The 24,944-nt window shown below is 42.2% G+C and overlaps 1 protein-coding gene across 3 annotated transcripts; it reads right to left on the reverse strand.

Moving 5' to 3' along the window:
• LOC110508430 (endophilin-A2) lies at nt 1-24,934 on the reverse strand. Of its 3 annotated transcripts, XM_021588948.3 has the most exons (9): nt 24,452-24,682; nt 12,219-12,287; nt 11,895-12,111; nt 11,568-11,701; nt 11,302-11,460; nt 3,546-3,649; nt 3,304-3,434; nt 3,141-3,200; nt 1-2,701 (listed from the first exon to the last, which is right to left on the reverse strand). In XM_021588948.3, exons 1-9 carry the CDS (start codon nt 24,494-24,496, stop codon nt 2,517-2,519), a joined length of 1,104 nt encoding a protein of 367 aa, XP_021444623.1. In that variant the 5' UTR covers nt 24,497-24,682; the 3' UTR covers nt 1-2,516. The 3 variants fall into 3 exon arrangements, with proteins under 3 accessions (XP_021444623.1, XP_090081824.1, XP_036822881.1); XM_090225698.1 differs by lacking the exon at nt 3,141-3,200 and having other exon boundaries at nt 24,630-24,934; XM_036966986.2 differs by lacking the exon at nt 3,141-3,200 and having other exon boundaries at nt 24,452-24,934.
• Between the last annotated feature and the right edge of the window lie 10 nt (nt 24,935-24,944).

Raw genomic sequence — 24,944 nt, forward strand, 5'->3', positions numbered from 1 at the left:
TTCACTTTCCTTTATATTTATTTAACAAGTGAATGGACAGCATCCTTTCCCTTTTACATCATAACAAAAATATACAATACACAGGAGATTATGTATGACAATACAAAGATAATATAGAGAGAATCCATACAAAAAGATAATCCTGAATTGGTTCAAGCCTCGATCCCTGGAGTGTCACAGTTACAACAAAAAAAGAGCCTCATAATGAGGCACTAAATCGCTAAACCAAGGCATTACCTATAGACACATGCAGGCTACTAGCAATTTACACAAGACACCTTCCAATATGATTCTGTATATTAAAATAAAGGTAAGATAATACTTATTTTCATAATATCTAAATAATATGGTACTCCAGTAGGGGGGGTTGGTAGATCTTACCCCAGCTCCGAATGTAGTGTGAAAAACATACACATATAATTAGTCACCAATGGCATTAGAATACACGTCCACAAAAACTGACAAAAGGTGGTCTGAACCCTTTGTTATATTATTAAATTGACACAGGTATAACGAGGTACTTGGCACAACATGATCCTCTCTTCCCCCTGCCTAGTTATTTTTAAGTTAGGCTAAAGGACCATGGCACCTGCACCTAAACATTACTCACTGACAGAGGCCCTAAACCCAAAACCATGTCAACTCAACAAATATAACAGACAACAAGAGAAACATGTAAACATTAAGTTAACAGGAACATGCCAAAATGTTCTAGGGAAGGAGTGGAGAGAGAGGGAGAGTTCTGTAGTGATGGGAGAGAGGCTCGAGGGGGAGGATTAGGAGATGAGTGGGGGGGAGGGTTAGGGATGACAATAGGGAGGGACCAGGGGCAGGTGTGAGAGAGGGGTAGGAGGGGAGGCAAGGGGGCATAGGAATGGGGGCAGGGGATGGGGGCAGAGAGCCAGAGAGTGGGGGTAGGGGATAAACTGTGCTATTTCTATATAAAAGATTATGGTCCAGTTCCACGGATGCCATGAATGAGTGAAACAACGAGATAACAAGGAGAACCAGTTATTGTCTGTGTGTAGAGTTCATATCTTTACAGTTCTGAGGCTCTGGGTTAAAGGTGGAACTGAAACTAGAACCGTTTGTAACACCCAGAAAAACACCAGTGTTTGGTCATATCCAGTCCTCTGTCCACTCTTTCTCTCCCACACACACACTGGGGGGTGACACGTAAATACTCTAGAAAGCCTGATAACTTTCTCCAAGACACTGCCAGCCGTGTCAACAAGCGATGCATACTGACAGACATACACCTTACTGACTGTACACAGACTGTAGCAAGTCAATTATAGGCCACTGTGGTATCCATCTACACGCTATTTTTATTTTTTTACTTTGGTTTCAGCCCTCAGGCACAGAGACTAGGGTTATTGTCACAGGGTGCAGATTACTACAAATTGATTTTAGAACACAAAAACACATTCAGAACGAAGGACTTTGGGTGAGAAATGCAAAATGTCCCCTTTTTGATAATTAGACCATGTAAAAGTTAGTGTAAGGCAGAGATACAGAGGAGAGGAAGGCAGAGAGGTATTGTAGACGTCTATGAAAGACAGCCTCGCAGCAGTAACAGTACTAAACAGAGATAGTGTTCAGAGACGTAGTACAACTCTGACCAGCAGAGCTGTGTGTATGCCAACAGAAAAGGACCATTCACTACAGTTATTCACTAGCCTAGGTGCCCAACCCCATATTGTTGCCTTTACCAAGACAATGGCCACGTTGGCTTCAGTAGAAACAGGCTGGAAATCAGGCTAGTTATTCCACATACAAGCTGAACAATCACATTTTTACAAGTATGGGATAGATTATGAGTTTGAAAAAAAGGACCATGAAATAAACCATTAGGGGGAGAAAACACACAAAAGGACCAGTATCTACTGCAACTCCATCCTACTCCTGACGGTATAACACACAGACCAGCAGAGGGCAGCATATAAGTGCTAAAACGGAGCTCAATCTAACGCTCCACATCTTGTGTTTGTATATAAAAGAAGAGGGCGTGTGTGAATGAAAATTAAACAGGCTTTTGATTCCCACTCGTGGAAGAGTGCCTAGAAATGAGGACAACGTAAAGTAAATTAGTGATTAAAGGCAACAATGTCAAGGCAATTTTGCTGCCGTCCCCCCCCCCCCCCCCCAGGTCTGCTTACAGCATAGCCTGGTAGTGTTCATAGGTACAGGTCACGCATAATAACACAAACATCTCCTCTAGGAACCCCTTCTTCATATCTCCTGGTAAGGGAGGTGAAGGGTAGAAAGTGCACAGGTGCATAGAGAATGAAAACAAAGATACACCCAACCCCAATGTTGTACTAACTTTTGCCTCTGTCAGCATCCTTATCCTGTCTCCCTCACTTTTTCTGTCCATCCATATTTGGGTGAATCTCAATCTAAAGTGACCTCTCTCCTCAGCTACTTTCCTCATGCCGAGATCTCCTTGTATTTAGACCAGTGACCCATTTCAGACAAAACATCTCCCTCTCCCTCCCTCTTCTCCTCTCTGAGCGTTACAGGGGCACCACCACTTCTACGTAGTTGTTGGGGAAGAATCCTGATTGGCCGTGGAGTGTGCCCTCGAACCAGTTCTCGTCGATGCGGTTGGTCAGCGTGATGATGTCGCCCTCGTGGAAGCCCAGCTCACCCTCGTTCTCCGGCTCAAAGTCATATAATGCCTTAGCGCACGGCTCAGAGCCTGGGGACAGGGAAGGAGAGGAATGTGTTGGAAAGAGAAAAAGGAAACTTAAAAATGTTGCATTCTTCTGAAACACGGTTCGCATTTTCAAACCAGGACCACTTCCAGAGTTTAAATGAGGGAGATGCAGGAGAGGAACACTTCGGGAACCAGAACACTTCAGAAACCTTCAAACCTCTGGGTTCAGAGGGCTGAAGGGAATTGTTACCAGCTACCAGATCCAGTACACAGGGTTAGTTTAGTGGTTGTAGAGGTTGGGGCACGTGGGAGTGTGTGTTAGTGACCAAACATATACTCTTTGTGGTGACATGCAGGGGATGGGAGAGTTAAAGCATCCAACACACACCATTCCATGTTATTTAAAAAAAAAAACTCCCGAAGGGAGTCAATTAAATACCATTTAAGAGTCACTCTTTCACAGACTCACACACACACTCACAGTGTTGATTGTTCTTCATGGACGGTGTTCTGTGGAAGGATGGAACTTCTACAAGGGGGGCTATACATACAGAGAAAGATCCGTTCTGGGCTGGTGAGACAATAGATACACACAGGCAGGGACAAAAGCACGCACACCACACGCAGCTAAGGGCCAATCTTACCTGATGAGTAGGAAGGGGAGTTGGCAGTGGGGGAGTATCCTCCGTTTGAGTGCTCCGGCTCTCCGTAGTCAAAGGACGGTTGGGGTTTAGGAGTGTACTCACGCCTGGGGCGAGACTGGGCCTCGTTCAGCCTGATACACACACAGGAGAGGGGATGACTCCGGTCACACACACACACACACACACACACACACACACCTTCAACTGAATTGTAGATGTCCACACACACAGAGCTTAAATACCGGTCTTGGAGTTTGTCAGTCAGCTCCTCCAGAACCTGCACGGCCTGTTTGTGATACTGCAGCTGGGACTCCACCAGAGAAGCCATCTGACTCACCTGCTCCACCTACACACAAGCACAGAAATCAGTCAGATGTATTATTTCTACAGGGGGACGGGACAAGAAACGCCATTACCATGGAACACTTAGGCACGTTTGCTTCATTGTTCTTCATTCTCTCCCCTCACAAGGCCTATTTTCTGACTCTCAAAACTGCTTTGTTCCTGACTAACACGTGTTGTACTCACTCCATACCTGGAGTGAAGAACAAAAGGTAAATACCTAAAATGGGCCTCGTTTATAACAGTTGCGTAAATTACACAATTTCTGAAATGAATACGTATGTCTAAAAATAAATCAGACCAGTCTTAAAACTGTGCGCACGTGAACATTATAACTCTGCCTGGAAAACGCCCTCCATTCACCTTTTATTGTGAAAACACCCTTTATTTGCTGCATAATCTGGAACTATTGGAATTAGGCCACGTCAGTTTCTAAAAGAAAGAGCAATGGCAAATTTGATCAAAATGTCTTTGAAGGTGTTGGCAGAATCTTTTAATCTTTTACAGTCATTTATGCAGTATTTGGCAAAGGACTGACAGATTCTTGAATAAAATCTGCCGCTAATTGTTGTGGATCTGTCAGCAGAACGTTTGAATTCAACAAATGTTTTAGATCGACTTTTACCCCAATCCTAAATATGCTGGGCTGCCCGCAAGTTCTGAAACTACTCAAAAACATGGACATAACAATAGGCTACTTACAGTAGTTGCATACACGGTGCCTTCGGAAAGTATTTAGACCCCTTCACTGTTTCCACATTTTGTTACAGCCCTATTCTAATATGGATGTAAAAAAAAAAAATCCTCAGCAATCTACACACAATACCCCATAATGACAGAGCGAAAACGGGTTTAGATATTTTTGCATATTTCTATATACACTGCTCAAAAAAATAAAGGTAAACTTAAACAACACAATGTAACTCCAAGTCAATCACACTTCTGTGAAATCAAACTGTCCACGTAGGAAGCAACACTGATTGACAATACATTTCACATGCTGTTGTGCAAATGGAATAGACAACAGGTAGAAATTATAGGCAATTAGCAAGACACCCCCAATAAAGGAGTGGTTCTGCAGGTGGTGACCACAGACCACTTCTCAGTTCCTATGCTTCCTGGCTGATGTTTGGGTCACTTTTGAATGCTGGCGGTGCTTTCACTCTAGTGGTAGCATGAGACGGAGTCTACAACCCACACAAGTGGCTCAGGTAGTGCAGCTCATCCAGGATGGAACATCAATGCGAGCTGTGGCAAGAAGGTTTGCTGTGTCTGTCAGCGTAGTGTCCAGAGCATGGAGGCGCAACCAGGAGACAGGCCAGTACATCAGGAGATGTGGAGGAGGCTGTAGGAGGGCAACAACCCAGCAGCAGGACCACTACCTCCGCCTTTGTGCAAGGAGGAGCAGGAGGAGCACTGCCAAAGCCCTGCAAAATGACATCCAGCAGGCCACAAATGTGCATGTGTCTGCTCAAACGGTCAGAAACAGACTCCATGAGGGTGGTATGAGGGCCCGACGTCCACAGGTGGGGGTTGTGCTTACAGCCCAACACCGTGCAGGACGTTTGGCATTTGCCAGAGAACACCAAGATTGGCAAATTCGCCACTGGCGCCCTGTGCTCTTCACAGATGAAAGCAGGTTCACACTGAGCACATGTGACAGACGTGACAGAGTCTGGAGACGCCGTGGAGAACTTTCTGCTGCCTGCAACATCCTCCAGCATGACCGGTTTGGCGGTGGGTCAGTCATGGTGTGGGGTGGCATTTATTTGGGGGGCCGCACAGCCCTCCATGTGCTCGCCAGAGGTAGCCTGACTGCCATCAGGTACCGAGATGAGATCCTCAGACCCTTGTGAGACCATATGCTGGTGTGGTTGGCCCTGGGTTCCTCCTAAATGCAAGACAATGCTAGACCTCATGTGGCTGGAGTGTGTCAGCAGTTCCTGCAAGAGGAAGGCATTGATGCTATGGACTGGCCCGCCTGTTCCCCAGACCTGAATCCAATTGAGCACATCTGGGACATCATGTCTCGCTCCATCCACCACAGACAGACTGTCCAGGAGTTGGCGGATGCTTTAGTCCAGGTCTGGGAGGAGATCCCTCAGGAGACCATCCGCCACCTCATCAGGGGTACGGCCAGGTGTTGTAGGGAGGTCATACAGGCACGTGGAGGCCACACACACTACTGAGCCTCATTTTGACTTGTTTTAAGGACATTACATCAAAGTTGGATCAGCCTGTAGTGTGGTTTTCCACTTTAATTGAGTGTGACTCCAAATCCAGACCTCCATGGGTTGATAAATTTGATTTCCATTGATAATTTGTGTGTGATTTTGTTGTCAGCACATTCAACTATGTAAAGAAAAAAGTATTTAATAAGAATATTTTTCATTCAGCAGTATATATATATACATACACTGCTCAAAAAAAATAGTCTAAAGTTTGGACACACCTACTCATTCAAGAGTTTCGTTATTTTTACTTTTTTCTAAATTGTAGAATAATAGTGAAGACATGAAAACTATGAAATAAGACATGGAGTCATACAGTAACCAAAAGTGGCATTGAAACACGATTGGTTTTTCCTTTCTTTTGGCAGTTACTGAAAGATCATACCCGCAAGACATGCTAACCTCCACTGTTAATGGTAATTGTTTTGAATATACAATAAAGCTCAGTATTTCAATTATTTACTTTATAGTCCTTATTGCTCATGTTTATCAAGAATCTCGATAATGTCAGACTGCACTATATATAAAAGAACACAGTACCAGTCAAAAGTTGACACACCTACTTATTCCAGGATTTCTTTATTTGTACTATTTTCTACATTGTAGAATAATAGTGAAGAAATCAAAACTATGAAATAACACATATGGAATCATGTAGTAACTTAAAAAAAAAGTGTTAAACAAATCTAAATATATTTTAGATTCTTCAAAGTAGCCACCCTTTGCCTTGATGACATCTTTGCACACTCTTGGCATTGGGTGTGGTAAGTATTCAGACCCTTTGCTATGACAGAATAAATTGAGCACAGGTGCATCCTGTTTCCATTGATCATCCTTCAGATGCTTTTACAACTTGATTGGAGTCCACCTGTGGCAAATTCAATTGATTGGACATTATTTGTAAAGGCACACACCGGTCTATATAAAAAAGGTCCCATAGTTGACAGTGCATGTCAGAGCAAAAACCAAGCCATGAGGTTGAAGGAATTGTCCGTAGTGCTCAGAGACATGATTGTGTCGAGGCACAGATCTGGGGAAGGGTACCAAAAAATTTCTGCAGCATTGAAGGTCCCCAAGAACACAGTGGCCTCCATCATTCTTAAATTGAAGAAGTTTGGAACTAGCCGCCCAGACAAACTGAGCAGTCGGGGGAGAAAGGCCTTGGTCAGGCCAAAAACCGAAGGTCACTGACAGGGCTCCAGAGTTCCTCTGTGGAGCCACTCCCCAGTAAAAAGGCACACGACAGCCCACTTGGAGTTTGCCAAAAGGCACCTAAAGGACTATCAGAACATGAGAAACAAGATTATCTGGTCTGATGAAACCAAGATTGAACTCGTTGGCCTGAATGACAAGCGTCACCTTGAGAAAAAACAAAACCTGGCACCATCCCTACGGTGAACCATGGTTGCGGCAGCATCATGTGGGGATGTTTTTCAGTGGCAGGGACTGGGAGACCAGTCAAGGAAAATATGTACGGCGCAAAGTACAGCAAGATCCTTGATGAAAACCTGTTCCAGAAAACTCAGGACCTCAGACTGGGGCGAACGTTCACCTTCCAATAGGAAAACGACCCTAAGCACACAGCCAAGACAACGCAGGAGTGGCTTCGGGACAAGTCTCTGAACATCCTTGAGTGGCCTAGCCAGAGCCCAGACTTGAACCCGATCGAACATCTCTGGAGAGACCTGAAAATAGCTGTGCAGCAACGCTCCCCATCCAAACTGACAGAGCTTGAGAGGATCTGCACAGAATGGGAGAAACTCAACCAAATAGAGGTGTGCCAAGCTTGTAGCGGCATACCCAAGAAGACTCGATGTTGTAACCGCTGCCAAAGGTGCTTCAACAAAGTACAGAGTAAAGGGACTGAATACTTATGTAAATGTATTTTTATTTAATCCATTTTAGAATAAGGCTGTAGCATAACAAAACATAGAAAAAGTCCAGGTGTCTGAATACTTTCCGAAGGCACTGTACTTCAATGTAAAAGATCAACTGTCTGTTCACCTGTTAAATTCAACTTGATTCTGTTATAAACCGTGCTGCCAATGGGATGGCATAGGCAACAGCAAAGCTTGAAATACATAGCCTCTATTTACTAAGCTACTTGGCCCAATTAAATTAGAGATGCGCATGGTCATTTGTTGTATGGCTACTTCGGGGATGCATCACGGGCAGAATGTGAGGAATTTATTCTGCAATGAAAATAAGTAGGAAACTACTTCCTATGTCTAATTATTTTAGGTAGGTTCTTTTTATACAAAGATTTTCACTCTTAGGCCTACTAACTGCCAATGGCTGCATCTTGTTTTTTATTCATCCCCCATTTGCATGCAATACAATACTTCAACCACTAGAACATGTGCGTACACATGGTCTAAAGTTTGCGTGGAGTGAAGCACATTCTCACGCCAAGTTCAGTTTTAATAAATGCCAACTTTTGCGGGAAAACTGGCGCATGCATGTTTTGGGGTATATTTTATACATACGCAACATTTATAAATGAGGCCCCAGGGCATCAGATGGGTTAGACATGTTCTCAGTTGCTAGTACCAACATTGCTGTGACATGACTTAACTGTTCCACTCGCCAGCTATGTAGTCGTGGCAAGTGGACTGCATTCTGGTCCTGAAATACTCATCAAGGCTAATGCTAACGTTGATGCCAAATCTAGTGCTAACGCTAGCGATAGGTATTATGGCTTGGGAGTATGAAACCTCATATGGCATGACGATCATACTAGCTCTGACCTTCTACCCAGACAACCAATGGAAAATAGGCTCCCTTTATTCCTTGTCACTGTTTATACTTGCTATTGAGAAGTTTAGGCACATACTGTATGTTTCTGTTAAGGGAGCACTTTACGACCAATTCATTTGTAAGGAGCACTATATATAGTGTACAGGCAGTGGCGACCAATCATTCAGGTCAGGTGGGGCAGAGAGCCACCTGTTTAGCTAATTTTATATATATATATATATATATATATATATATATATATATATATATATATATATATATATATATATATATATATATATATATATATATATACACACACACACACACACACATGTGTTTTGCATGTTATTTTGGCATTACTACGTATCACTTATCAGTTTGCAAACTATGTAAAAAATGTATAATTGAGATAATAAAGCCGCATACAAATATGATCTATTTTTTGCTTTCTTGAGTAAGGCAGCTCCAAAATGCAGGCGTTTCAGCCTAGCTCAGTGTGGTGGTGGGGCAGCCAGTGGAAAATGCAGAGCGTAGGGGTTGGTAATCTTCTTTACTTATGGGGACACTACGTCACCGCAAAATCTACAGGGAGAGCTAGAAAGTTCCAAGCCCCTTGGGTGCTGCAATAGATTTACATTAGAAGTGTCCATCTAAGAATGCTGAAGGTCATTGGCCACAAATAAAACAAGGTCAAATCATGTTATGTCTACCGTAGCTTTGATTGGACTCATGTCGACATCATACTTTCAAAATTTTAGCTATCAAGCCAGACAAGCAGTCATGAATCACATCGACAATCTACTGGCAAATCTTCTTCAATCCTTGTCATATGAAGTGAAATGATAGGTTTTATCTATCTATGCTATATGGCCATAAACATTACACAACAAGTTGGAAATTGCAAATTCAACAATGAATGGTTAGGAAGGAATCAGTGGCTAACTGCAAGCATTGCATGGCAATGACTATTTTCCTTCCCCTGTCTGCTATTTGATGGAGAGGGTGTGTGGTGGTCCAACGTTTCAATCCTTCTGAGTTCAAGACAACTGGGAACTCTGTGGGGGGGTGGCTCCTACTTCAAACAGTCATCCAACTCGCAATTCCAAGTCGGGAACTCGGGCCTCTTGCTAGAGCGCCAACCTGAAGATCACTGATGTCATGATTCGACCTTGTTTCCCCCCCGTAGCTAAGGAAGTAATACGAAGTGTATGTTGTGTAGTAAGCCGTTAGTAGCCCATGTGCCTCACCCTAATAATTTGGTCCCTTTCCCCTTACTGTTTTGACTTGGTGGTGCACATGTAGCCTGTTTTAGAGAAATATTGTTGAATATTGTAAGAGCATTCATTGTCTGCTTATATGCTCCCTTTATTTATCCTACGGTTCTGACTTGGTGTACAGGGAGAATACTAAGAACAGCCAATGTTCTGAATTCTGTCGCTGTACATTTCAAAAGTGCTGAACAAACAGTTATATTGATTACGTCCATCCTAGCTCTCTCATTGTCTTAAATCGAAATTATGGATGGCTTCTTTTCCGCTCATCGTTCCCTTATGCCATAGTTTGTACATCTCAATTGTCAGTAGAAACCACATTTGTTTAAGCAAGTCAGCCATATCAGCTATGTTTAAAAAAAAGGCAGTAAATGAGGCTGAATGAACTGTTTCACTGGTAAGGATTCCCTACATGGTGCTTAAAATAAAGCTCTGCTGTCGGGACAGGTTTATGTAGGCCCGAACAGTTTGTGGGCATAGTTTGTCACCGTTATAATGCAATGTTTAGTGTTGTGGCCTTACTGGCATGCATTAAAAAAAAGTTTGCCCCACCAAGATTCATATGCTAAAATCACCACTGTATACTGTCAAAATAAGGGAAACACAAACAAAGTGTCTTAATAGAGCGATGGGGGCCACCACGAGACAGCACAGCTTCAATGCACCTGGGCATAGATTCTACAAGTGTCTTGAACTATCGGAGGGATGCGAAACCATTCTTCCACTAGAAATTCAATAATTTGGTTGTCCCATAAGTGTTCAATTGGGTTGAGATCTGGTGACTGAGACGGCCATGGCATATGGTTTATATTGTTTTCATGCTCATCAAACCATTACGTGACCACTCGTGCCCTGTGGATGGGGGCATTGTCATCCTATGGGGGCATAGCCACGGTAGCCAAAATAATGGCCTATCGAGCATTTTTATACATGACACTAAGCATGATGGGAAGTTAATTGGTTAATTAACTCTGGAACCAAACCTGTGTGGAGGCACCTGTTTTCAATATGTTTTGTATCCCTAATTTACAAAAGTGTTTCCATTATTTTGGCAGTTACCTGTATATAATTTAGCAGACATTTATCCAAAGCGACTTACAGTATTGCGTGCATTTTTACGCCACTGCTACTCTGTTATTATCTATGCATAATCACTATCTACATGTACAGATTACCTTAATTACCTCGACTAACCAGTGCCCCCGCACATTGACTCTGCACCGGTACCCCCCTGTATATGTATATATATTTTACTGCTGCTGCCCTTAAATTAATTGTTCTATTTTATTTCTTATTCATATTTTTTTTAACTGCATTGTTGGTTAGTGGTTTGTAAGTAAGCGTTTCACTCTAAGGTCTACTACACCTGTAGTATTCGGCGCATGTGACTAATACAATTTGATTTGATGACTCACGTCAGTCTCCAGCAGGTTGTGCATGGAGCTCTCAGCCATCTCTTTGGACTCATGGAACTTCTCCAGGGCCGATCTCAGCTCCTCGTCTGGGATCTTCCCCTGCCGCTTCTTCTTATAGTCATAGTCCAGACGCCTGCCCTCCAGCTTCTTCAGATGATGCTGAGCAGGGAGAAGGAGAGAGCCCTCCCTTAGTTGATTTTGCAGGGTTAGAACAAAAATGTGTAACATTGGGGGAGAGTTGAGAATCACTCATTCTAGATCTGTACCTGGATCTCTTTGATGTCCTTGTCAACGACGGCCTGCAGCGGGTCGATAAAGTTTTGCTTGACGTCGATATCCAGAGAGTCCTTGACTTCGGCCAGCCTCTTCATGGACTCGCCCACGTCCACCAGGGCCCCACCTACAGGACAAACATTTACATGAGTGGGTACACAATCCACTCAACTGCCACAAAGGACAATGTTCTTCTGTTGAGTACTGTTTTGAGTGGTCATTACTTCATACATACACACACACCTGGAATTCTGTATTTTGAGGGGCAAAGGCTAAAATAAAAAACGTATGGCGATTTATGAAACCAATTTCTTTCTTACCAAAGTTGGTGTCCTCTCCCATCTCTCGTCCGAACTTGGCCATGCTCTCCCCCAGCAGCCCCTCAGCCTGGGGGTAGCCAGGGCTCTTCACCTGGCCCCGGATCTTAGACACTGTGTTCAGCATGGTCAGCTTGGCCCTGGATGCTGGGTTGGGCTGCAGGTACTCAGAGGTTTTAGAGATTAGATCCACCACCGCTTTGCTGGTAACATCTGCCCTCTGTGGGGAGGAGAGAAAGGGTAAGACAATTATGTACAACTTCCTTTAACAAAAACGGTTGTTTGTAGTACAGGAGGGTCGTTTTGTTAAGGGGAAAGAGTCCTTACCTTCTCCAAATCTTTGAAGTCTTCATCCAGCTTGGTTCCTTCTGCACCCCCCACCTTCTCACTCACCATCTACAAAGGACAAGGGAGGAGAATAATACGTTGACTACAAGTCTCTTTCACATCCATTCTGCACTGGACATTAATTTTCGATCACAACAAAGCAGACCTAATTCAGACAGAATAGTAGCATATAGAAGTGAAACGTGGTATTGCCCATGTGATGGATAAAGTTTGCTCTTCTCCAGTCTCTGCTGGTTCATTACAGGACATGTATACTCCTAGCAGTGAAAGTCTACGCTGAACATGGTCAATACAACATTTAACCTCTATATGCTACTATTTCAAAGATTTTACTGAATTACAGTTCATAAAAAGGAAATCAGTCAATTGAAATAATTTGATTAAGCCCTAATCTATCACAAGCCCAGGAATACAGTTATGCATCTGTTGGTCAGCAATACCTTATTTTCTAAGGTAGAGGCGTGGATCAGAAAACCAGTCTTTATGTGGTGTGACCACCATTTGTCTCATGCAGCGCAACATCTCCTTTGCATAGAGTTGATCAGGCTGTTGATTGTGGCCTGTGGAATGTTGTCCCACTCCTCTTCAAATCGCTGTGCAAAGTTGCTGGATATTGGCAGAAACTGGAACACGCTGTCATACACGTTGATCCAGAGCATCTCAAACATGCTCAAATGGGTGTCATGTCTTCCAGGTCATGGAAGAACTGGGCCATTTTCAGTTTCCAGGAATTGTGTACAGATCCTTGTGACATGGGGTGGTGCATTATTATGCTGAAACATGAAGTAATTGCGGAAGATGAACGGCACGACAATGGGCCTCAGGATCTCATCATGGTATCTCTGTACATTCAAATTGCAATTGATAAAATGCAACTGTGTTCGTTTTCTGTAGCATATACCTGCCCATACCATAACCCCACCATGGGGCACTCTGTTTACAACGTTGACATCAGCAAACCGCTCGCTCACACGAGCCATACACACTGTCGGCCATCTGGCCGGTACAGTTGAAACCAGGATTCATCAGTGAAGAGAACACTTGTCCAGTGTGCCCGTGGCCATCGAGGGTGAGCATTGGCCCACTGAAGTCGGTTACGACTCCGAACTGCAGTCAGGTCAAGACCCTGGTGAGGACGATGAGCACACAGATGACCACTTTGTTTTTAGTATTTTTCATACTATATTTATTTATTTTTTCTTTATTTTTAGTGGCAGCCTACAGGTACATGTTTTATAAACGTTAACATTTAAATGGATAATGTACCTGTAACTCCACCCCCGACAAAACAAAAAAACACATAAAAAACATGGTTTAATAAAAAATACAATTTGCTGTCAGCATAATTTTATTTGAATTCATTTTGGGGTAGAATGTCCTTTTAAGAAGTCACCAGAGCAGACCCCACAAATCACCGATAGACAGGAACACTTTCAGACAGAGACGTTCTCACACACACACACAGACACACCCATGTGCACATGCACACACAATCACCAGAAGCTTTTGGTTGATTGGCAGGTAAAAATCACTCTTTTTGAATATTCCTCCACCATGTGACTCAGTGCAGCTGTCTCCAGGGCATTTATCTTACTACATGCACACAGCAGATTGGTTAGTCAACCAGTCTTTACATTAGCAGTGTTCTTTCATCTAAGTCTAAGAGACCCAGTGTATGCAGGCTTTCGCTCCATTCCAAAAGTTTTACACCACTGATTAAAACGTATCAACTAGTAACTACTCATCAACCTTAATAACCTGCCCATCAATGTGCAATACACTCTCAAAGACCGTACGCCTGCTTCAGTCCTGCTTCAGCTGTTGCCATGCATCGTGAAACAAGTTGCACCTGAAGTGCAATAACTGTTGCAGTTACCATAACCTGGCGTGCTCAATGCTGTCACATTACATGCTCAGTGGCCAGGTTTCAGCTACTGATAGCTGTAATCCACATGATGTCATATGACATAACATGTAGGACTGGAGGTGGGCCTGCCTGGGAGTGGGAACATATTTCAAATCAAATCAAATCAAATTTATTTTATATAGCCCTTCGTACATCAGCTGATATCTCAAAGTGCTGTACAGAAACCCAGCCTAAAATAATATTTCTGGTAAGTTTGTTCATGTTATCAACACATCTCTCTGGTGTACGTTCACATGATGAGCACCAGCCATTTTGCAGGTTCTCTCTCCGTGCATTAATGCTGCCATAGCCTATTCCATGATCTGCGGTTCAAGATGTAGCAACAAGTAGGCTACTAATTTTAAAACCCCAGCACCAAAATGATCAACATATGTTGCCAAGAGCCAACTCAAAATAATTCCTCATATGACAGTAGAGTCAATATTATGAATTGGAACAGACTAATGTATGGAGTTCAGTGACACAAAATTAAGCAATTACGTATTGGTTTTCAATGTCATAGGCATTGAAATTTTACATGAAATAATTTCAAGTTCATGTTGACCGTGACTAACAAATGAGCTTGAACTGTGTCAGAGAGAGAAGAGGAAGCGCAAGAGTGTCTGTATATGCGTGTGTGCCAACAGACTGTTACTGACGTTGTATTGTACGTGCATAACACTTTGCATGTGAGTGAGTGTGTGATAGTGTGTGTGTGTGTGTGTGGAAGTGACTGTGTGTGTGTGTTTATCGGCAGGCTGTTGACCTGATCGGTTCTCCTGGTAAAAATAACGACCCAGGAATCCGGTTTGGGCACTACTGCTGCGTTGTGAGATTTACGAAACACACCATGGCCCACACCCACGAGCGAACAAGTCACCCCACCAGATACAGGGTAAGTAACACACCAACAGACTAGTGTTGCACGGTGTACCAATTAGAGGTCGGCCGATTATGATTTTTCAACGCCGATACCGATTATTGGAGGACCAAAAAAGCCAATACGATTAATCAGCCGATTTTTACATTTATTTGTAATAATGACAATTACAACAATACTGAATTAACACTTATTTTAACTTAATATAATACATCAATAAATCCATTTAGCCTCAAATAAATCATGAAAAATGTTCCATTTGGTGTAAATAATGCAAAAACAAAGTGTTGGAGAAGTAAAAGTGCAATATGTGCAATGTAAAAAAGCCAACGTCCTTGCTCAGAACATTAGAATAAATGAAAGCTGGTGGTTCCTTTTAACATGAGACATTAACATTCAATATTCCGAGGTTTTAGGTTGTAGTTAATATAGTATTTATAGGACCATTTCTCTCTATACCATTTGTATTTCATATACCTTTGACAATTGGATGTTCTTATAGGCACTTTAGTATTGCCAGTGTAACAGGATAGCTTCCGTACCTCTCCTCGCCCCTACCTGGGCTCGAACAAGGAACACATCGACAACAGCCACACTCGAAGCAGCGTTACCCATCGCTCCACAAAAGCCACGGCCCTTGCAGAGCAAGGGGAATAACTACTCCAAGTCTCAGAGCGAGTGACGTTTGAAACGCTATTAGCTCGCACCCCGCTAACTAGCTAGCCATTTCACATTGGTTACACCAGCCAGTAGGCTGATAGGCTTGAAGCCATAAACAGCGCTGTACTTGCGAAGAGCTGCTGGCAAAACGCACAAAAGTGCTGTTTGAATGAATGCTTAAGAGCCTGCTGCTGCCTACCATCGCTCATTCAGACTGCTCTATCAAATATCAAATCATAGACTTAATTATAACATAATAACACACAGAAATACGAGCCTTTGGTCATTAATATGGTCGAATCCGGAAACTATCATTTCGAAAACAAAACGTTTATTATTTCAGTGAAATAAGGAACCGTTCGGTATTTTATCTAACGGGTGGCATCCCTAAGTCTAAATATTCTTGTTACATTGTACAACCTTCAATGTTATGTCATAATTACGTAAAATTCTGGCAAATTAGTTCGCAATGAGCCAGGCTGCCAAAAATGTTGCATATACCCTGACTCTGCCTGCAATGAACGCTAGAGAAGTGACACAATTTCACCTGGTTAATATTGCCTTAATATATGCAGGTTTAAAAATATAAACTTCTGTGTATTGATTTTAAGAAAGGCATTGATGTTTATGGTTAGGTACAGTTGTGCAACAATTGTGCTTTTTTTTTTTTTTTTTTTTACAAATGCGCTTTTGTTAATTCATCCCCAGTGTTGCATTGATTATATGCAACGCAGGACACGCTAGATAAACTAGTAATATCATCAACCATGTGTAGTTTAGCTTTCCACCTGGCTACTCCTACCCCGGTCAACAGCACTGCACCCCCAACAGCAACTCGCCCAAGCCTTCCCCTTCTCCCAAATCCGTTCAGCTGATGTTCTGAAAGAGCTGCAAAATCTGGACCCCTACAAATCAGCCGGGCTAGACAATCTGGACCCTTTCTTTCTAAAATTATCTGCCGAAATTGTTGCCACCCCTATTACTAGCCTGTTCAACCTCTCTTTCGTGTCGTCTGAGATTCCCAAAGATTGGAAAGCAGCTGCGGTCATCCCCCTCTTCAAAGGGGGGGGGGGACACTCTTGACCCAAACTGCTACAGACCTATATCTATCCTACCATGCCTTTCTAAGGTCTTCGAAAGCCAAGTCAACAAACAGATTACCGACCATTTAGAATCTCACCATACCTTCTCTGCTATGCAATCTGGTTTCAGAGCTGGTCATGGGTGCACCTCAGCCACGCTCAAGGTCCTAAACGATATCTTAACCGCCATCGATAAGAAACATTACTGTGCAGCCGTATTCATTGATCTGGCCAAGGCTTTCGACTCTGTCAATCACCACATCCTCATCAGCAGACTCGACAGCCTTGGTTTCTCAAATGATTGCCTCGCCTGGTTCACCAACTACTTCTCTGATAGAGTTCAGTGTGTCAAATCGGAGGGTCTGCTGTCCGGACCTCTGGCAGTCTCTATGGGGGTGCCACAGGGTTCAATTCTTGGACCGACTCTCTTCTCTGTATACATCAATGAGGTTGCTCTTGCTGCTGGTGATTCTCTGATCCACCTCTACGCAGACGACACCATTCTGTATACTTCTGGCCCTTCTTTGGACACTGTGTTAACAACCCTCCAGGCAAGCTTCAATGCCATACAACTCTCCTTCCGTGGCCTCCAATTGCTCTTAAATACAAGTAAAACAAAATGCATGCTCTTCAACCGATCGCTACCTGCACCTACCCGCCTGTCCAACATCACTACTCTGGACGGCTCTGACTTAGAATACGTGGACAACTACAAATACTTAGGTGTCTGGTTAGACTGTAAACTCTCCTTCCAGACCCATATCAAACATCTCCAATCCAAAGTTAAATCTAGAATTGGCTACCTATATCGCAACAAAGCATCCTTCACTCATGCTGCCAAACATACCCTTGTAAAACTGACCATCCTACCAATCCTCGACTTTGGCGATGTCATTTACAAAATAGCCTCCAATACCCTACTCAACAAATTGGATGCAGTCTATCACAGTGCCATCCGTTTTGTCACCAAAGCCCCATATTCTACCCACCATTGCGACCTGTACACTCTCGTTGGCTGGCCCTCGCTTCATACTCGTCGCCAAACCCACTGGCTCCATGTCATCTACAAGACCCTGCTAGGTAAAGTCCCCCCTTATCTCAGCTCGCTGGTCACCATAGCATCTCCCACCTGTAGCACATGCTCCAGCAGGTATATCTCTCTAGTCACCCCCAAACCCAATTCTTTCTTTGGCCGCCTCTCCTTCCAGTTCTCTGCTGCCAATGACTGGAACGAACTACAAAAATCTCTGAAACTGGAAACACTTATCTCCCTCACTAGCTTTAAGCACCAACTGTCAGAGAAGCTCACAGATTACTGCACCTGTACATAGCCCACCTATAATTTAGCCCAAACAACTACCTATTTCCCTACTGTATTTAATTAATTTATTTATTTTGCTCCTTTCACCCCATTATTTTTATTTCTACTTTGCACGTTCTTCCATTGCAAAACTACCATTCCAGTGTTTTACTTGCTATATTGTATTTACTTTGCCACCATGGCCTTTTTTGCCTTTACCTCCCTTCTCACCTCATTTGCTCACATCGTATATAGACTTGTTTATACTGTATTATTGACTGTATGTTTGTTTTACTCCATGTGTAACTCTGTGTCGTTGTATGTGTCGAACTGCTTTGCTTTATCTTGGCCAGGTCGCAATTGTAAATGAGAACTTGTTCTCAACTTGCCTACCTGGTTAAATAAAGGTGAAATAAAAAAAATAAAAATAAAAAGTTAACTAGTGATTATGAGTGACTGTTTTTTATAAGATAGGTTTAATGCTAGCTAGCAACTTACCTTGGCTTCTACTGCATTTGCGTAACAGGCAGGCTCCTCATGGAGTGCAATGAGAGGCAGGTGGTTAGAGCATTGGACTAGTTAACCGTAAGGTTGCAAGATTGAATCCCAGAGCTGACAAGGTGAAAATGTGTCGTTCTGCCCCTGAACAAGGCAGTTAACCCACCGTTCCTAGGCAGTCATTGAAAATAAGAATGTGTTCTTAACTGACTTGCCTAGTTAAATAAAAAGGTGTCTTTTTTTTTTTTTTACAAATAAATTAAAATTGGCAAAATCAGCGTCCAAAAATACAGATTTCCGATTGTTATGAAAACTTGAAATCGGCCCTAATTAAAATTGGCCATTACGATTAGTTGGTCAACCTCTAGTACCAATACTTCAGCGCTTTTTCGAATACTACAACATTAAGAACGATCCAGTATTAGAAAGTTACTTTTGGTTCTTCTATCAAACGTATCTCACGTTTGGAAATCAACTAAATATACTGAACTAATTAGAAAAGCAACTCATTTTCCCAAGTTTATCATAAGACATGAATAGCACGCATCAGTGATTCGTATTCCCCGAAGTCTGTGTGTTTGTTAGCGGTGTGAGTATGTCTACCAGCTTGTGTAGCCATTAGGAATGCTAATGATAACTGTTTTCTGGTAGATGGAAAGGCTTTCCCAAAAACCTACACCTACCTGGCAGAATCAGGATCATTTGCATCAATCAAGTGGGCATTTGTTTTGCAAACTCCATGTGAGCTAAAGAAACACTGCTAAACAAAAACAGCTCTAGGTGCATGAGCACTTGAAATAAAGACTAACTACACTCAAATCAATATTTAGAGTTTTACCAAACCTCAAAAATGGTCTCCTATGTGATTTCAGCATGGTTGCATTGGATGCTCTATACATTTTTAAAAAGTGAAATTTTGAAAGCAAATCTCGCCCCACAAAAAAAGAAAAATCAGTCCATCTCTCCTTCTGCAGTATCGTGATAGTATAGAGCCCTCAAACTCAACTCTGGACCTCAAAGCCTGTTCCACTGTGTTTTTCCCCCCAGTGCTACCTTCTAAATCAGGGACTGATTTAGACCTGCGACACCAGGTGGGTGCAATTCATTATCAATGTTGAACATAAAATCAGCAGGCTCCAGCACTCGTAGGGTCAGAGTTGAATACCCCTGGTATAAAGTAGTGATACTAAAATGTGGGTATCGTGACTAGGGTTGGGCCGATATGTGATTCGCCAGACCCACTGGCTCCAGGTCATCTACAAGTCCATGCTAGGTAAAGCTCCGCCTTATCTCAGTTCACTGGTTACGATGGCAACACCCATCCGTAGCACGCGCTCCAGCAGGTGTATCTCACTGATCATCCCTAAAGCCAACACCTCATTTGGCCGCCTTTCGTTCCAGTTCTCTGCTGCCTGTGACTGGAACGAATTGCAAAAATCGCTGAAGTTGGAGACTTTTATCTCCCTCACCAACTTCAAACATCTGCTATCCGAGCAGCTAACCGATCGCTGCAGCTGTACATAGTCTATTGGTAAATAGCCCACCCATTTTCACCTACCTCATCCCCATACTGTTTTTATTTATTTATTTTTATTTTTCTGCTCTTTTGCACACCAATCTCTACCTGTACATAACCATCTGATCATTTATCACTCCAGTGTTAATCTGCATAATTGTAATTATTTGCCTACCTTCTCATGCCTTTTGCACACAATGTATATATAGACTCCCCTTTTTTCTACTGTGTTATTGACTTGTTAATTGTTTACTCCATGTGTAACTCTGTGTTGTCTGTTCACACTGCTATGCCTTATCTTGGCCAGGTCGCAGTTGCAAATGAGAACTTGTTCTCAACTAGCCTACCTGGTTAAATAAAGGTGAAATAAAAAAAAAAAAATTCAATAGAATATCGTGATATTTGACATTGACGATATATCGTGAAGTGTAAGACTATACTCTATTTGAAATGTACTAACCAAAATTAGGCATTTTTATCAGTTATGCTGTATCAATATGTTGAAAATTACATCTAAATTGATGAACTAAGCTGTCATGACTTTCTCTCCTTTGTAAGGATCAAAGGCGCCAGTTCAGCTCGGCACAAGGCTGACAGATAGCCAGACCCCCACCCGCCCCCTCCCACCAGAGAGGAAGGGGGGAGTTGGGCAGGTTTTATGACTTAACGCAGGTCGTAAACTTTCTCTCTCTTGCCCTGCAGTATTGAACAAAGAAATGTGCTGTGTATAGAGAGAGACTCTTGCCAAAACTTCAACACCAGACACCGGGACAATATATTTCCACATCCAAACATTGGGGATGATGAGGGATGGAATAAGGAAAACTTACAGTGAGCGTAGTTTCCAAATGTATGTACGATAAGTCCACTCTGTCTCTCCCGTTCTTTCTTTCCCCACCCCCTTTCAATTGTGTAACAAGCCGTCATATCGGATTAGTCCACTAGGGACTGTTTTCATTGCATTATGTTAGTAATCAATAACCTATACTGTGTGTGTGTTTATGTATTATTTAGTTAGTAAATACATAATTAAGCAAATTCGTGTTTCGCTGATTCATCACTTTGTAAATATGGACGAACCCTAAACTAAGTCAACAACATTCAGAACGAGTGATATGAGGAAATGATTGATTGATGACTGGTATGATATCGATATATTCCTGAGTTAATTTGGGAAACGGTAACTCATTAAATAAACTTTTCCCGTGGTGCCCCAAATTCCTAATCAGTTAACTGTTACATGGTAAATTTAATTGAGTAATAATTAAACGTAGTAGGTAATTATTCGATGAATAGCATTCATCACATTAATGATAGCCATGTCACAACAAAGCCTTATTTTTTCACCGTGTGAATAGGACTATAATATTGTAAATAAGCACAACAATTGCAGTCTGGAAACATTGTCATTAACGTGGCAAAACAGTTATATTGGATATTGTGATATTTGGAGCAGAATATCATAGAAGAGGTCTCCCAAATATCACCCAACCTTAATCGTGACAACACTACAACAGACTGCACTCATATTTCCAAAACAGGCCCCTATAACATAGCAGATGGCCTCATAATAAGGGTACGCCTGAGTCTCTGCACACTCATGGGACATTTAATGACAGGGGCTTGAGGGTGACTATGCCCAGCCTAATTGGTGTCTATGCAAAATGACCTGTCTGAGACTAGGATATGCTGTAGAGGTGAGTGGTACAGTCAGAGGCCATTCCAGTTCACACACATACACACAAACACATTGTGTTACAGCAGTATTTATGGAGGGCCTCAAGTGTATTTACAAAAACCTAATAGGCCCATTTCAACAGTTTCTCTCTCTCAAAGCTGTCAGATGACTTCCTTAGGACTATACAAACTGTTCTGTAGTTATTTCCCTTGATGCCAAATGCAGATTCTGTTCGTATCGGCAAGGGCTACAATGCGTTTCATATCCGTTCAATAACAAACGTATTATTAGATAAGTGCTATTGTTAGTGTGACAACTACATCACGCACTAAATTCCACAAAAGGGCATGTTGTATCTGGCAAGTAGAGAGTGAGGAATTCACCTGTTATGGCTGGTAGACCCATGGAGTCAATCATGGTTACCAATCATCCCCATCCATATGCAAATTAGCACTATCACTCCAACTACAAGATCATTTGTCATGGAGATGGACAGATGAAGGGAATGGTAGAGGGGGAAGGGAATAGTTTGTAGAGAGAACAACAGTGCGGTGGGTCTGGAATAGAGGTCGACCGATTAATCGGAATGGCCAAATAATTAGGGCCGATTTCAAGTTTTCAACAATCGGAAATCGGTATTTTTGGACACCGATTTTGCCTTTTTTTTACACCTATATTTAACTAGGCAAGTCAGTTAAGAACACATTCTTATTTTCAATGATGGCCTAGGAAAGGTGGGTTAACTGCCTCGTTCAGGGGCAGAACGACAGATTTTCCCCTTGTCAGCTCGGGGGATCCAATCTTGCAACCTTACAGTTAACTAATCCAACGCAATAACGACCTGCCTCTTGTTGCACTCCACAAGGAGGCATTCGCCTGTTACGCGAATGCAGTAAGCCAAGGTAAGTTGCTAGCTAGCATTAAACTTATCTTATAAAAAACAATCAATCAATCATAATCACTAGTTTTGACACACAGTTGATGATATTACTAGATATTATCTAGCGTGTCCTGCGCTGCGTATAATCTGACTGATCATACAAGCATACAAGTATCTAAGTATCTGACTGAGCAGTGGTAGGCAGAAGCAGGCGCATAAACATTCATTCAAATAGTACTTTCGGCCCCTTGAAGTTTATGACTTCAAGCCTATCAACTCCCGAGATGAGGCTGGTGTAACCGAAGTTAAATGGCTGGCTAGTTAGCGTGCGCTAATAGCGTTTCAAACGTCACTCGCTCTGAGCCTGTGGTTGTTTCCCTTGCTATGCATGGGTAGTGCTGCTTCGAGGGTGGCTGTTGTCGTTGTGTTTCTGGTTCGAGCCCAGGGAGGAGCGAGGAGAGGGACGGAAGCTATACTGTTACACTAGCAATACTAAAGTGCCTATAAAGAACATCCAATAGTCAAAGGTTAATGAAATACAAATGGTATAGAGGGAAATAGTCTTATAATTCCTATAATAAACTACAACCTAAAACTTCTTACCTGGGAATATTGAAGACTCATGTTAAAAGGAACCACCGGCTTTCATATATTCTCATGTTCTGAGCAAGGAACTTAAACGTTAGCTTTCTTACATGGCACATATTGCACTTTTACTTTCTTCTCCAGCACTTTATTTTTGCATTATTTAAACCAAATTGAACATGTTTCATTATTGATTTGAGGCTAAATTGATTTTGACGTATTATATTAACTTAAAATAAGTGTTCTTATTGTTGTCATTATTACAAATACATGTGTTTTTTATTTTATTATTAATAATAATCGGTATCGGCTTTTTTGGTCCTCCAATAATCCGTATCGGTATTGGCGTTGAAAAATCATAATTTGTCGACCTCTAGTCTAGAAGGAATGGAATGTCCCTCTCCATCCAGAAACACTACACTTCCCTCCATCCCTCCCAACAAACGGACACATGACGGTAACTTCAGTCAGAGGTGCATTCTCTGTAGTCATGACAATGGATATGGCAATGCAGGCTGTACAGATAAGCATCTGTAGTTTTACCAATATATTTAGCTATTATAATAAAATGTCCATGACATCATCCCGACACACACTTGTTGGTTGAGCTCAGATAAAAAGGTTTAATGTCTTGTTCACTCACACAGCTAGTTTAATTCGCCTCTAGTCTACCCTGCTTTACCCATCCCTCCAATGGAAATTTTTATGCTGAACTCAGCAGAGAATGAGAGGGGGGGGGGGGTATTTAAATTGAGTCAAGTCAACATTCTGATACGAAACTCACTAGCTAATTTAGCTAGCTATGCAAACATATAATGACATCGCTGCAATGGCGCTGTTTTCAAACGCGTTTTTTTTTATGGCAAATTGAAACATTGTAGTGAGCCAGCCGTAGCAAATGTAAACATTGTGTCAATCGCATAACGACGCGACAAAGTAACTGCACAGTCAAGAGTTTCTAAACCGTGCTGAACTGACATCTAGCTAGCTGCTAACAGTAGCTAACTAACATTCCCAACTCACCGGCGCTATGCCGATTTAACTTTGCGAGGACTTTACCCGTCCACCGAAGTTATCCATTAGACTAAATTAAAAGTTGAATAATTTAGATAAACATTTGGGTCACATATTTCCTCGTAAAAAAATAACATTAATAGCTTTTGCATAAGTAACGCTACCGCTAGCAAGCTAACGTTAGCCGAAGTAAAAAAGTTGTTGTTCACTGACCTGGCTGGCTTTATAAAATTGTTTCTTGAAGCCTGCGACAGACATTTTTGCAGCAGGATATTAGTTTATTTCTTTACGTGCAAGCTCCTTCAAAATAAATGCTGAAAGTTAGATTTTAGGAATAGCTCGCTGAAGTTTCTCTGCTGCTTTGACCATACACGTCTTCCAGATGGTTTACCTTATGCCTTGGTGAGTGGAACTTGTCTGGCAACCATACTTCCTGTAAAGAGTAGTAAAATCTGTTGCTAGATGACGATTTTGCAACTCCCACTATTGCCCAAGGGGATTCAAGTAACTGTCCAGTGTTCCCAGATGTATATGAAATATGACCTATAGTTACTTACAATATTAGTTAAATAGTTTTCCTTCCAAAATGTTTTTAATTAAGTATGTTACAAATAAACGTTTCTGTGTTGGATTGGTGTAAACCCAGTGCTACTACATGGCACAATGATGACAGCCCTTCTCTTTTTGAACACATCTAACCAGTTTT

The sequence above is a fragment of the Oncorhynchus mykiss genome, chromosome 28, assembly GCF_057628025.1.
Source record: "Oncorhynchus mykiss isolate SJ-2025 chromosome 28, ASM5762802v1, whole genome shotgun sequence".
Classification (NCBI taxonomy): Eukaryota; Metazoa; Chordata; class Actinopteri; order Salmoniformes; family Salmonidae; genus Oncorhynchus; species Oncorhynchus mykiss.

What these genes read in the sequence shown, in the direction of transcription:
- LOC110508430 (XM_021588948.3), bottom strand. Translation starts at nt 24,496, where the DNA reads ATGTCTGTCGCAGGCTTCAAGAAACAATTTTATAAAGCCAGCCAG. An exon ending in ACTTCAAAGATTTGGAGAAG is followed by an intron (nt 12,112 to 12,218) that starts GTAAGGACTCTT and finishes TCCTCCCCACAG; the next exon opens with AGGGCAGATGTTACCAGCAA. An exon ending in CATGAAGAACAATCAACACT is followed by an intron (nt 2,702 to 3,140) that starts GTGAGTGTGTGT and finishes CCCTGTCCCCAG; the next exon opens with GCTCTGAGCCGTGCGCTAAG.